The 14,246-nt window shown below is 42.3% G+C and overlaps 1 protein-coding gene across 1 annotated transcript; it reads right to left on the bottom strand.

Moving 5' to 3' along the window:
- Positions 1 to 418: 418 nt before the first annotated feature.
- On the bottom strand, positions 419 to 9,910 carry Knstrn (kinetochore localized astrin (SPAG5) binding protein). Its single transcript, XM_026392951.2, has 9 exons — positions 9,702 to 9,910; positions 9,429 to 9,523; positions 6,091 to 6,223; positions 5,372 to 5,419; positions 4,496 to 4,601; positions 4,231 to 4,324; positions 2,892 to 2,947; positions 2,080 to 2,154; positions 419 to 603 (listed from the first exon to the last, which is right to left on the bottom strand). Exons 1-9 carry the CDS (start codon positions 9,908 to 9,910, stop codon positions 472 to 474), a joined length of 948 nt encoding a protein of 315 aa, XP_026248736.2. The 3' UTR covers positions 419 to 471.
- Between the last annotated feature and the right edge of the window lie 4,336 nt (positions 9,911 to 14,246).

Genomic DNA, 14,246 nt, shown 5'->3' with positions numbered 1-14,246 from the left:
TTACAATGATGTATAAAAGCCCAACCAGGATGGAACAGTGTGTGTTCTAACAAGCACAGCTTATCAGTGATGCCTCAGGGAGCTCCTGTGCTCTAATGTAAAAATAAGGATTTCTTCCTGTAAACCTGAATGTGACCTTCTAGAGTCTCTGGCTGTGGCTGCTTTAGTCTCCTGATTCTAATGGTGTGCTGCTTTGTTGCCTACAAGGTTGAGTCAAGCTTCCAGGTCCATTCTTATAGGCCTCCATTATCTACATGTGATGCTCAGGAGAGTTGACCAATCTGAAGGTGGGGAAAGCTGTTTAAAGGAAGAATCTCCATTCCAGCATAATCTGCCCTTAATCCTACTGCAGAAACTGTTTTCACTCTGGGGATTGTAAGTCTTAGAAGATCATGGCCACGAAGATGTCTTAAGTGACTTCCTCTGAGAATTTTATCCCCAACAGGGAGCCATCTGGCCACTTGTCTTTTATTACATTTCTAATAGCTGCTCCATTTCCTCCAGGGCTGTTTTAAAATCATTGACTTGACCATTACATAAGGTTTGCTGTTCTAGAAATCGAACCCTTTCTTCTTCTTTCATCTTCAACTTCACCTTTAAGGCCTGCAAGGAAAGGCATTTCAAAAGAATAAACATACTTAAAACTCTTGACTCATAGGAAACACAATACCCACACCAGAACATTATACTTCTATTCCACTGAAGAAGACCAACAAACATTGCATTTTCTATCTCAGATTTTCTTTATCTGTGCTGGTTTTAGCAACTGTTCTCTGTATTGCAGACTCCTGCATATAAACAGAGCAATGAAATTCTCTACTTTCCATGAAATATCACCAATGATTCATTCAAGCAATCTGAAGCAGTTCAGACCCAAGATTTTCTTTTTTATACATTTTTTTTAAGTTGGACACAATACCTTTATTTTATTTATTTACTTATTTTTTAATGTAGTGCTGAGGCTCGAACCCAGCGCCTCACATGTGCTAGGCGAGTGCTCTACCGCTGAGCCACAACCCCAGCCCAAGAATCTGGATTTCTTACAACCAGTTTCTTTCTTGAGATATCAAACTTTCACAGCATGGATTTCACATAGGTCTCAACTGTCAATTTTGAACAACCTACTGTGCTACCCACTGCCTCATGGCCCGGAGATGTGAATATTTCTAAGTGTCCACAGGAACAGAAAAAGAAAGTTAGTGGGGAAAAAAATGGGAAGTCGAAATGAAGTCTTGGAATGTAGTTAACAATAATTCACCAGTGCTGGTTTCTTTTTCTGTCCTCCACCCCACCGCCCATATATCAGGCATTGAACCCAGTAGTGTTCTACCTGTGAGCTATACTCTAGCCCTTTTTTCCTGCCTTCATTTTGAGATAGGTTTGTACTATGTTGCAGAGGCTGGACTAGAATTTGTGATCCTCCTGGCTTAGCTTCCTGAATAGCTGGAATTATCAATGCTGGTTTTTTAGTTTTGACAAATGTACAATGATGATGTAAGCTGTTACTATTATTATTAGGGAAATTGAGTTTTCCAAAATATCTTTTCTGAAAATCTAAAATATTTCAAAATAGTTTATTAAAATAAAGATAGGAGCTAGGGTTGTGGATCAATGGTAGAGTGCTCGCCTAGCACATGCGAGGCCTTGGGTTTAATCCTCAGTACCACATAAAAAAATAAATTAAAAAATAAAGATATTGGGCTGGGGTTGTGACTCAGCGGTAAAGTGCTTGCCTAGCATGTGCGAGGCCCTGGGTTTGATCCTCAGCATCACATAAAAACAAATAAAATGAAGGTTAAAAAAAAGGTATTGACAACTACAACTAAAAAATAAATATTGAAAAAAAAAAACAAAAATAAAGACAGGCAGTGGTGCATGTCTGCAATCTCAGGGATTTGGGAGGCTGAGGCAGGAGGATCACAAGTTTGAAGTTAGCCTGGGCAGCTCAGTGAGACCCTATCTCAAGAAGAAATTAAAAAGGGACTGGGAATATAGCCCAGTGATAGAGTGCCCCTGGGTTCAATTCCCATATCACAAAAACACAATCTACACCTGCTTTAGGGTGATGTTTGCCCTCACCTGTAACTCCTCCATCTGCTTCTTGGCAGTTTCATTAAAAAGTTTCAATTCATCTTGCAAAGTTTCTAACAGCAACTAAGAGGAAAGTACAATGTAATAAACAAATCTTCATATGAATTAGATGGTGGTTAATGTTCCATTCATTTGTCAATTGCTAAGCACTGAATGCACTTGGCCTGGCTCTCTAATGGGCATTCCGATGAACTCAGTCCACCATACAGATTTCCCCAAAAGGATGTGCTCTGTGCTACATAGGCCTTAGCAACAAAATATGGCAGCCACAGAAGGGCTGACTAATAGCCTGAGGGAGCCAAGGAAGGTTCTGCAGCTAATATTCTATGACTAAGATGACGACTAAGATGACAACTAATCTTCCAAGTGAAAGATCATGCATGTATGAGAGGCTTGAAGTCCAAATGTATTACCTTCCTTTTGCAAGGAAGGAACCAAATAAACCCTGCAAATTCAAATTTAACAGGCTGAAACTCTGTATCACACAGTTCTCAATAAAGGACTATGGGGTGAAATCTGGTAAAGTATAGATTGGAGAGATCAGAAAGCTCTCTATATGAGTTCAACCTATCATGTGTTTTAAAGTGGTACCTTTTCAATTCAGACTTTCTTATGTTTGTAAGCACAAAGCTACCTTTCAGGTTAAATATGCAATTGAATACACATCCTATTTGCCCTTCTATTATTGTGGATAACCAAAGGCTGCTTTTTGGGGTTTGTTAGGCATATATCAGAGACCCTCTGAGATCTACAGGGCCCCAAAGTCATACGGCCCTGCCCATTCACACTCACGCCCTCACCATAGAGTCTGTGTGATCCACAGTAGGTTCCGGCTGTGATGCCAGGGTCTCACTGCCTAAAAGAAATGTATTCAACAAAGTCAGCCTCATTCTGGGAACTGCGCCTTACACAGAACAAAATAAAACTCCCTCCATGGACAAGAATCAGAGTATTTCCAAGGGAACTTTCTCCAAGTGTCTATTTCTATACTTTCTGCTCTGAGTTTTCACCTGGAAAGAGTCACTCATGCCTGCTCCTCAGAGCTATATTTTACCTCCTTTCTCTTTAGGTCTGCATAAAGAAAAAAGCCAAAAATTCATTCTGTTCTTCTTAGCTCAGTGGAAAAATCTGTTCGGAGGAATGTATAGGTTGGATTTCTGCTTTGTTTACAACACAAAAATTATTCTTAAAAGTCTTTGAAGTCTTAAAAATAATGATTTTTGGTAATAGTTCATTCACATATTAGAAATATACAAAAATGTTTATGGTAATGATAAAGATTATCTAAACTGGAGCTGGGAGTGTAGCTCAGTGGTAGAGCATGTGCTTGGCAATCCCTAGGCTCTTGGTTCCATCCTCAGCACCCAAACAAAACAGCTACCCCCCCCCCCCCAGGTTAAACTTATCCAGTCCCATTCAAAGTTAGCCTTCCTTAGTGCAAGGACTAAGGCTCTTTCCCTGGTATTCTCTGGTTCCTCAACTCAGCCTGAGGCTGTTTTAGTCTTCTTTTTAAATTTTTATTTATTTTTTTATTATTAAAATAGCTTCTTGAGTAGCTGGGATTACAGGCATGTACTATTATTGTGGCTGGTCATCTTATAGTCTTTGGGCAATTCCTTCTTTCATTCTCTTCTTTGCTACAGAGTCTGGTCTTTTCTTTGCTACTCAAGGGACAGGGTCTGAATAGGAGTCACTTTTTTGGGGGGTACTAGGATTGAACCCAAGGCTTCCTACATCCTAAGCATGTGCTCTATTACTGTGCTATATCTCCAAGCCATGATCACATTAGTCACCTTGATATTGCTGATTAGCCAGATTTAGGAACACTAGAATAGTAGTCTCTCTTTCTCTTTCCTGATTCTCTCCTGAGAAAGGCATTAGTTAAGTTCTACTTCTCTTCAAAGAAACACGATTTTTCAGTCTATTTGTGAGGTCATACCTGTTGGCACCAAATGAATAGCAGAGGATATTCAGATAGTAGAAGTAAACTTCTCTCTACAGTCCTGTGAAATTCTATTGGTCAGGCAAAAATCAACATCAGATAATAATAGAAGCTTTCACGAATCTTTATGCCTTTGCTAAGCAACTCCTGACCAGCTGGGCCACCTGAAGCTATGCTGCCAAAGTCCATTCTCTTACCTGGGTTGAGGCCCTTGCTCTCTAAAATCGCTAAACAATTGTCCTGAAACTTCTCCAGCAGCTCCACCTTCTGAGTCAGGTCCTTCAGCTCTCCCTGTTGGAGTGTCACATAGATCAGGAGCTGTCCTCTGGTAGGTCTTTGCCTGAGCTCGTGGACAAGACAGCATGAGCCTGGCTTCTTCTCCTTCTGCCCTTCAACAGCTTGCTCCACCCATCATGCGTAGCCCAATGACAGCTGATGACACAGGTCTGGTGGGTCTCTTACCTGAGTCTCAGTCAACTTCTGGTGCAGCTGCTTGTTGACAGCCTCTAATAGCTGATTTTTATCCTTGAGCTCTTCCTCTGATTTTTGCTTACTCAATGGTTTGTAGCTGCAAAAAAAGTTGTACTTTACATGAAGATGCAGAGGGGATGAATATGGGGGCTAAGGAGTTACTCAAACAGGTATGAACCCTGTTTTCATTATATAGTAGTATACGACTCAGTGAGTTGCATAACCTCGTTGAGGCTCCGGGTACTCATTTCTAGAGTGAAGATCACACATTTCATAATATTATTGTGAAGAATAAAAGAAAACCCATATATAGTGTTTAGGCCAGATACTAACACATGATAAACATTTAATAAATAGCCACTGTAGTCATCATCAATATTAATCCTTCATTTTGAAATTCTTTCTTACTAGCATTTTGTCTTCAAAAGTTTTAAGACATGCCCACCTAATAGATTTGGAATAGAACCTAGGTGCATAGGCTTTTCAGTTTCTCATTATCTGTTTCAAGACTGTAAAACTTTCAAACTATCCTGAAACAGAGATGGGTCCAGGAGTTTACCATGTCCACCTCCACCACTGGAACATTTATTTCACTGTCACTAACCACTCCTATTCCAAACTCCTGTTGGTGGGCCATCAGCAGTGGTCCTGGCATGGAGCACAGAAAGCTCTTGTCTGAGGCTCAAGATGGTGGCACCACCGATTCTTGTACTGACAATGGTTCTCACTGCACGCTCTGCCTTATCCCTGAAAATTCCACTCAGGTACCTAGACCATAATATATTAAACAAGTCCCATGAGTGACACACAACTGGGAACATGAATTACCCTAAAATGGTGGCCAGGTTTATTTACCCTGTAGCTCACCTCTTCTTCGTGTTCCTCTTGATGGCAGTATCTGCAGCCTTCATCTGCCTAGAGAAGCAAAAAACAAATTAATCCGGGAATCATACTATGTTGCACTGTGTTGTAAACAAGGCAGAACTAAGAGCTTGAACTTCTGAAGAAAGAATCAGAGATTAGGTACACGGCAAACAGTACAGGCTTAAGAGCCTAAATGCCTATGCTCTTTGGTTTCACACTGAGAAAGTTTTATCATTAGGGAAAGGGTTGCCTTCCTGATTATCTCAACAACCTGACAGACCTGCTCATGCTCCAGATAGTGTGGCCATCCCATGGTAACTAAACTCACCTGGGAAAAGAACACTGGCTAGGGGACAAGCATATATCCTACACTGGGGCTGGACTTTGCTCAGATCAGCAACCTAGGCTAACAGCTAGGCCCTTGCAATACCATTTACATACTCAAAGCAAGTGTGAGAGAGGAAAGAATACATCTTTTCATAATCCTTGCTATCTCCCTTCAGAACAGATTAACACAGAGAACCCTGACAAACAGCTCAGTGGTGCCACAGGCTATCATTCAGGAGCCTGGTGCTCCTGAACCCCTAGTTTTTAATTCTTAGTACTGAGCAATTTCTAACAAGATGGTTTTTTGTTTTGTCTTTTGTGGTGCTGGGGATTGAACTGGGGCCTTGTGCATACCAGGCAAGGGCTCTACCTGGATACCAATGATCTGTTCTCACCCATTCTCTCGCTTTGGTTTGGTGATTTTTGTAATATCATTATCTGAACCTCCTGAATAAAGATGTCTGGAAACATCGACTTCTTTGGACTTAATAGGTAACAGACTCTTGGTAGTAGCTCGAGTTTGTGTATCTGCAAGGAAAAACGAGAGAGAGAGAAACCAAAGCTTTATGACCCATCAGCTGCAACCCTATAACATACAATTCCATCCCAAGTGTATAAGCCTTTATTTTCATACTGGCCAATCTCAGTTTGTGAAGACTAATTTCAAAGAGTAAGACTTCTGGACTAATTGTCAATAGAAACCAAAATTCTTTAAATGTGATAATTTAGTGTACTTAACACATCAAACTGAAATGCTGGAGGAAATAAATATGAATGTGGAGACTGATACAAGTAATGGGTTAAATGAAAGGCAGAGTTAGCAGGGCAAAACCCCAGCAGGAAATCATCAAACACCTATGCAGTTATCCCATATTGTTAAGTTCCCAGAGCACTCAGCACATTATCCTACGGCAAAACTCCAGTGGCTTTTCATTCAATTTTTGTCTGTTTTTGTCAAATTTCTTCCTAACCACCCTAAAAGTCACCTGTGTGTCCTCTGAGCCTAGTAGAGCATCTCACATATGAAAAAAAGTCCAAGTACTACTGTTGAAATAAATGAAATACTTCAGTTTCATGGGCTGTTTCATAGCCCTTCACCTCTAAACTATTGCCTGTCTTCTTTCCTCTTTTTTCTGAGGCCTCTATCACCAGCTCTTTTACTTTACTGATCCTTTGTTAAGTTTAGAGGTTCCCTATTTGGATTCTTTTTGATCTTGCTGGGTTATGGCCAGATAACCATGATATGGTCCTGCCATGAGATACTTGGTTCCTAAAGGGGAGCATATCCCCCCCCCCAGCCTTAAGCCAGCCCTTCACCACACATTTTCTATAATTTATATTTCATAGCAAATTCAACTAACTTATTCAGGAATTAAGACCCCCCCCCCTGCCCACACAACATATACACACAGGCTTTCCTTCTTCTCCCCCACACCTTCTTTTAAGTGTTGGGGAATGAACTTAGAGCCTTGCACATGCTGGGCAAGCACTCTATCACTACCCCAGCCCTGTCTTTTTTTTTTTTTAATTTTTTTTTAGTCGTAGATGGACACAATACCTTTATTTTATTTGTTTATTTATATGTGGTGTTGAGGATTGAACCCAGTGCCTCATACATGCTAGGCAAGAGCTCTACCACTGAGCCACAATCTCAGCCCCCAGCCCTGTCTTTTCTAAATTATACTAACTTCATTTTGTTCACTGTAAAATGGCCCCTTTAAACTTGACCTAAGTTAAGAGCCGTAACAATTACATCAGGTTGAAGAAATGAAGTACAAAGTGCTAGACTGCAGAGATTAGAAAGTTTTTTATTTGTATACAACAAGATTTTATCTGAATAACTCTGGCTGCCTAACAGTTCACTTGTCAAAATGTCTTCCTAACCACCCTAAAAGTCATCTGTGTCTCCTCTGAGCCTAGTAGAGCATCTCACGTATGAAAAAAAAATCCAAGTATACTGTTGGAATAAGTGAAATACTTCAGTTTCATGGGCTGTTTCATAGCCTTTTACCTCTAAACTATTGCCTGTCTCTCAGGTTAACACATTATTTTATTTAAGGGTATATTTTTATGGGCACCTAACCTTCACTTCGGTTTTCTTTTTTCCCTGTGGTACTGAAGATGAAACCCAAAGGTACTTTTGAATTCAAGGGTGCCCTACTGATGAACTACATACACAGCCTTTTTTTATTTTGAGACAGGGTCTCTCAAAATTGCCCAGGCTGCTCTTGAATTTATGATCCTTTTAGCTGGGATTACAGACATGTGCCACTATGCCCAGGTCTATATTATTGTTTTTATATTTTTAAAAACTTTTCCAGCTCTATTTTTCATACTCATAACCCAAAACAAATACTTTTTTTGAGGTATCTGAAGTAAAAAGTAACCTTGAGGCAACATTTATTTTATCCTATCTCAAGTATTTAAAAAGTTAGAAACATGAGCTGGGATTGTGGCTCAGCGGTAGAGCACTCATCTAGCAAGTGTGAGGCCCTGGGTTCCATCCTCGGCACCACATAAAAATAAATAAAATAAAGGTATTGTGTCCAACTACTTCTAAAAAATAAACGTTTTTTTTTTTAATGTTAGAAACAATAACAAACCTATCTCATTAAATAGGAAGAGAAAGCAATGAATTATTTGCATCTTGACTGGGAGATGGCCAGTGACTGCAGCACCCCATGAGAAAGACAGCAGGACTGTGGTGAGAGACCAGTTCTCCAGCTAAGTGCAGCCCCTGATGATGCCAGGATTACCATCCAGGTGTTGAAGCAGCCAAAACAAAGACAACAACCCTTTAAGGCTTGGAGAAAAGCCTGTTTACTTCAGACATCAATCTTGCCACTGCTTATCAACCAGCTGCATGGAATCATCTGGGAAGGGATCATAAATAGCTACTCCATAATCTCCCACAACAGTTTTCAGGTGTCTGGAGTTTATTCTATGCTATAATTTTTGGATTAGGCAGCTCAACCACTGAAGACCCTATGAGATAACTTTCAACCACAAGCAAAACAACACAAAGTAAGGCAGGAAAGCAATTAAGATTATGTTTTCAGTCATGTCTTTCTCTTTTCCCAAAGTTCTCAAATACTTTGGCTAGGCCTGACCCCTCTCATTTCACTCAACATTTATTGAAAATGGGCTAATGGGGGCTGGGGATGTGGCTCAAGGGGTAACGCGCTCGCCTGGCATGCCTGCGGCCCGGGTTCGATCCTCAGCACCACATACCAACAAAGATGTTGTGTACGCCGATAACTGAAAAATACATATTAAAAATTCTCCCTCTCTCTCTCCTTAAAAAAAAAAAAAAAAAAGAAAATGGGCAGATATTAATGTAAATAAAGTACCCTAGCTCTCTCCAGACAAACGTCCCACTCCTCAAATGAGTCTCCTCCCAGACAAGAGATACCAAGTTTGGAAATAAAATGGATATTCCTTAAAAAAAAAAAAAAAAAATCCTAGTTTAATAATGTTGTACCACAACCAGCAACTTCAATCTAATTGGTGAAAGCGGCAAAGGTGGGGATGGGGTGTTACCGGTCCTACCACGTGGTTCTTCCCCTAGCTCCCATCATAAACCTAGACAACCGGGATCTAGGGGGCTAGCCCACCGAAGGGCCTCCAGGTTCCGCGCCCCACATTCCCAACCATCGATCAGATCCTTGTACTCCCGGCTTGACTTCTACGGCGGGTCCACAGTACCTGGGTTGGGGCTGGTGTGTACACCCACCTGCCGACAGGCCGCCGCTCAGCACAGAGGGGGGCTGCACGCTGTACACTGTCTTAACCACACTGGTCATAGTAAGGAGGCGGCACGGCTGGGCCCTGGAAGGTGCAAGGTGAATGTTTTGCAGCGCCGCGCCCCAGCCCGAGCAGGTGGAGGACAGGGGGAAAGCTTGACGCTGCCAGCCCAGGCTCGGGATCTGGGAAGAAGCGCCTCCACCCGGCGCCACCCCATCCGCCCCCACACCCAGCCCAGTCCCTCGCCCGGGGAGAGACGAACTCAGACGCTCGCGGCTCCCGCTCGCAGTCCTTGTCGCTGTTGTTCAGAAGAGGCTCAGCAGCAACGGCCAAGCAGCCAGTCGGGTCTGCCGCCTCGGTTTCAAATGGAAACTTCCGGGAGCTGGGAGGGCGGGGTTGCAAGTCGCTTTCCGTAGGCGGCCCTGATGTGCGGAAGAGTCTGTCCCGCGCCGCGACTTCGGGAGCCGCCATGCTGTACGGAAGGTTCTAGCACAGGTGTGGGAGCCCCGGATCTAGGAGGGGAAGGGGGCGCACTTGGCAGGCCTGAATGGAGCTAATGAACTACGGTGTCATTCCGGGCAGGAGGCGAAAACGTGACCACGTTTAATGTCCACGTCACAAAGCTGTTTATTTGGTCTGTGGACGTTAAGGTTACTGCTAAGAGCATAGGTTATTGGGATGAAAACTGAAGGCTCAGTGGGCTGCAATACCTAAACACCTATTTGGACTCCTAAATGTAATAACACTAATCCTTATTTAAATGGAGATTGAAAACCACTCCTATTAAACAGGGTAGAGTTCTCTGATGTACATTCATTTTATTCGACGAATGTTCACTGAGCATCAGGACTGAGCTTGACTTTGCCTTTCTGGAGTTTAATTGTGATTAAACTATGAAGAAAAGTATAAAATTTTATGAGAGGAAAGCAGGGAAGCTTAGTTCAAATTTGGGGATCAGGGAACATTCAGGTGGTGTTTGACTCAGGAAGAATGAGAGGGAGTTAATTACATGAACATAGGGGAATGGGAAGAAAAGCTAATGAAGTTTTTTTTTTTTTTTTTGGTACTAGGGATTGAACTCAGGAACACTCAACCACTGAGCCACATCCCCAGCCCTATTTTGTGTTTTATTTAGGATCTCACTGAGTTGCTTAATGCCACTTTTGCTGAGGCTGGCTTTGAACTCAAAATCCTCCTGCTTCAGCCTCCCCAGCCGCTGGGATTATAGATGTGCGTCACTGTGCCTAGCTGAAGCTTACTCTTATTTAATATCAAATTATATTTTTAAAAACTTACTGTGGGGCTGGGATCGTGGCTCAGCGGTAGAGCGCTCGCCTAGCATGTGTGAGGCCCTGGGTTGATCCTCATCACCACATAGAAATAAATAAATAAATAAATAAATAAATAAATAAATAAATAAATAAATTGTGTCCAACTACAACTAAAAAATAAATATTAAAAAATATATTCTAAAAAAAAGCTTACTCTGGCTTTTAATGGAATTCATTCTGGAGAATGGACTAAAGATAGTTGGGAGGTTGGGAAGATATTGCTATGTTCAAGTTAGAGATGATGGCCCCTGGGCCATGGTGGTGGAGATGGAGCAGATACATGTGCAGCAATTTTGGGAGGCAGAGTCTCAGGCTAGATGGGATTTAGGGAAGGGAGGGAGAAAAGAGGAAGATGTTGAGGATAACTCCTACGCTTGAATAATTAATTGTGTGGATAGAGTCACTATTTTGTGGAGGCATGTGAGAAGGATGTGAGAGTTTAGTTTTGAACATGGAAAACTCTAAATACCTTTGAGACATTTCACTAGAGTGGTCAGATAGGCAGCTGGAAATACAAGCTTTGAGCCCAGAGGAGGTTCTGGGTTGTAGATATACAGTAAGCCCTTCATCCTTGAATTCCATATATATACATTATTTGGAGAAAGAAATTGCATCTGTACTGTATATGTGTACACACACACACACACACACAGACACACACACACACACAGACACACACACACACACACATATATATATGTTTTTTTCCTTGTCATTTTCCCCTGTTCCCTAAACAATATAACCTAAGAGTGATTTAATAGCATTTACATTGTATTAGATATTATAAGTAATCTAGAGATAATGTAATGCGTGTGGGAGGATTGTGTAGGTTATATGTAAGTATTAAGCCATTTTTAATAAAGGACTTGAGCATCTTTGGATTTTGGTAACCTGGGGTTCCTGGAACCCAAACCCTTGGGATACCAAGGAATGACTGTACTTTTGGGAATTATTAGTATATGGATGTATTTAAAGCTGCTTTTTTCTTTCCTTTTTTTTTTATGTACGTGTGTGTGCATAGAAATTGAACCCAGGGCTTCATACATGCTATATGTGTGCTGTACATGCTATATGTGTGCTGTACCACTGAGCTACACCCGCAGCCCAAGGCAGAACTTCTGCTCATGTGTTTGTGCTTATGAAGATGGATCATCATGTCTTTCCTGTGCCCTATTATCCCAGATAAGATCAGGGATGTCCTGGTCTGGCTGTGTGATAACAGAGAGACCCAGTCCATGGTGCAGAGAAGCTAGAAAGAACCCTGATGAGCAGATGTAGGGTAGAGAGGCTGAATGCTACTTGGACATATAGAGAGAGGTCCCTTAGATGGACAGATCCAAATTAAGTGCTAGTCATTGCCCCCTCTTCCTATGGCAGGAGTTACTTTCTTTTTCTTCTTCATCCTTGTCTTCTTTTTTTTAGACAGGGTCTTGCTATGTTGCCCAGGTTGGCCTTGAATTGGGCTCAGGTGATCTTCATGTCTCAGCTTCCTGAGTAGCTGGAACAGATGTGCCACTGTTCCTCGTCAGGAGTCATCTTGATTTATTTATTTTGCAAAAAGACAACTTATGTGGTCAGCCCTCCATATTTGTGGGTTCTGCATTTGTGCATTCAATCAACCACAGACTGAAAATATTCCGCATGAAAAAAAAATCACATCAGAACTGAACACATACAGACTTTTCTCTTTTTTTCAACACAGTGTAACAACGACTTACACAGCATATACATTGTATTAGATATTATAAGTAATCTAGAGACAATTTAAAGTATATGAGAGGATATACGCAGATTATATGCAGATACTACACCATTACACAAGGGACTTGAGCATCCTTGGATTTTGGTATTCTCCATGGATACTGAGGGTGGGTACTAAGGGACAACTGTACTGTCTTCTCTGTCTTCCATAACTCTTACATCTCATTTGAATTTCTGCTCCACTTGTCATGAGCTATTTGGGATGGGAGGTAGGTCTTAATAACTAACACAAGAACACAACAAAATTAAACAAAACACCCTCTGATTTGCCTTCAGTTCTGTCACAGATTGTCTGTTTGGATGTGGAAAAATCTCGTCGTATTTCTGATACTCATTTGTAAGATGGCCTAGTTCTTTGTAATATCATATGCAAAACAAGTGTTCCATAAACATGCTGATGTCCCCTAGTGTTATGAGTTCTTACGGGGATGAAACCTCAGGACAGACTCTGCTTTGGGTAGGGAGAGCCAGGATTTGGTCTGCCCTAGAGAAACTCATTCTTAAGAAGCATGGGACCTGACCTGGGGAGCACCTTCAGATTCACCCTTCCCCTCCAAAAAAAAAAAAGGGGGCAAGTCTGAATTCCCGGATTAACTGGATTCTGCTCAACCTCATCTACCTTCAGTACCTTTCCTGGCGAGGCCACTCTGCACACTATGACCATGGAAGAGACATGTCTCCGGAGCCTCAGAATCAGGTCAGTCATGATGCCACAAGCCTGAAAGACATCTCAGAGGATTTCAGAGGGAAGCACAAAGGAGACAAGGAGGAACCCTAGGATCTGTTCAGAGTACAGCTTTCTCTGCAGATGGAGGCTCAAAGGGGAGGCAGGGTTTCCACAAAGACATCTAAGAAGGCAGGTTGGAGGAATGTGCTAGAAGAGAAGGATCAAGACAGCCAAGGGGCCAATGTCTCTGAAGCAGGTAGCTGGATGGAGACTTGGAGTTATGGTAGAATGAGTCAGGATACTGCTCTGCCATTGACAGGTGACATGACCAACCTTACTTAGTCTCAATGTCTTTACCTGCAAATTAGGGGTGAGACCCTAATCAACTGCAGATGGTGCTGTGGTAAAGTAGTGAGAGTCCAAGGAGACTAACAGGTGTGGAAATGGAAAGGATTATTATTGTTTTTGTTTTTAAATGGGGGAGAGCACTGGAGCCTGCTTCCAAAGAGGGAGTCTTGCAATTTGATAATGCTCCAAGACTGATCATCCCACCTTCTCCTGCTTCACTCCCAGCAGCCATCTCTGCCCAGCTTTGGAGAACTTTCTGGTTAAACTGTGAATGTGAGCAGAGCAGGGTAGTTTAGGATAGAGGCCTCAGCCTAATTCTGGCCCAGAGAAGCTCCCCCCAAAGTGAGAAGTGTCCTGATGAAGAGTCAATGAGAGGGATGAAACCTAGGAGGTTATGGAGGTTCCCAAGGACTCTTCTGGTCAGTGAGGTACCCCAAAAGGATCCCAAAGACAAGGTACCATAGTGTCACCGAACTTCTTGTTGGGAGGGGGGTCAGGTCAGCCTCCCCTGATACTCAGAACTGCACACTTGGCCTTTCCCCTTTCCAGAGGAGGAGGTCGTTGTTGGCACTGTGGGAGCAGATGAGCCCTCAGCGGGTCACAAGGAGAGCCTGTATTCCCTTCCAAAGGCACTCCCTGTTGAATCCTCCAGATATAGGGGGCAAGTCACAGACAGATCAAGGCTGGAATATCTGGCAGG

This window comes from Urocitellus parryii, chromosome 6 (assembly GCF_045843805.1).
Source record: "Urocitellus parryii isolate mUroPar1 chromosome 6, mUroPar1.hap1, whole genome shotgun sequence".
Taxonomy (NCBI): Eukaryota; Metazoa; Chordata; class Mammalia; order Rodentia; family Sciuridae; genus Urocitellus; species Urocitellus parryii.
The sequence above is the reverse complement of the archived record's forward strand: the minus strand, read 5'-3'. Positions and strand labels throughout refer to the sequence as shown.

Bases quoted from the DNA above. Each gene is read 5' to 3' on its own strand.
- Knstrn (XM_026392951.2), bottom strand. From the start codon at position 9,910: ATGGCGGCTCCCGAAGTCGCGGCGCGGGACAGACTCTTCCGCACATCA. The intron at 9,524-9,701 runs GTTCGTCTCTCC...TGCACCTTCCAG, and splicing joins CGGGAGCCGCGAGCGTCTGA to GGCCCAGCCGTGCCGCCTCC. The intron at 6,224-9,428 runs GTGGGTGTACAC...TTTTCCTTGCAG, and splicing joins GAGCGGCGGCCTGTCGGCAG to ATACACAAACTCGAGCTACT.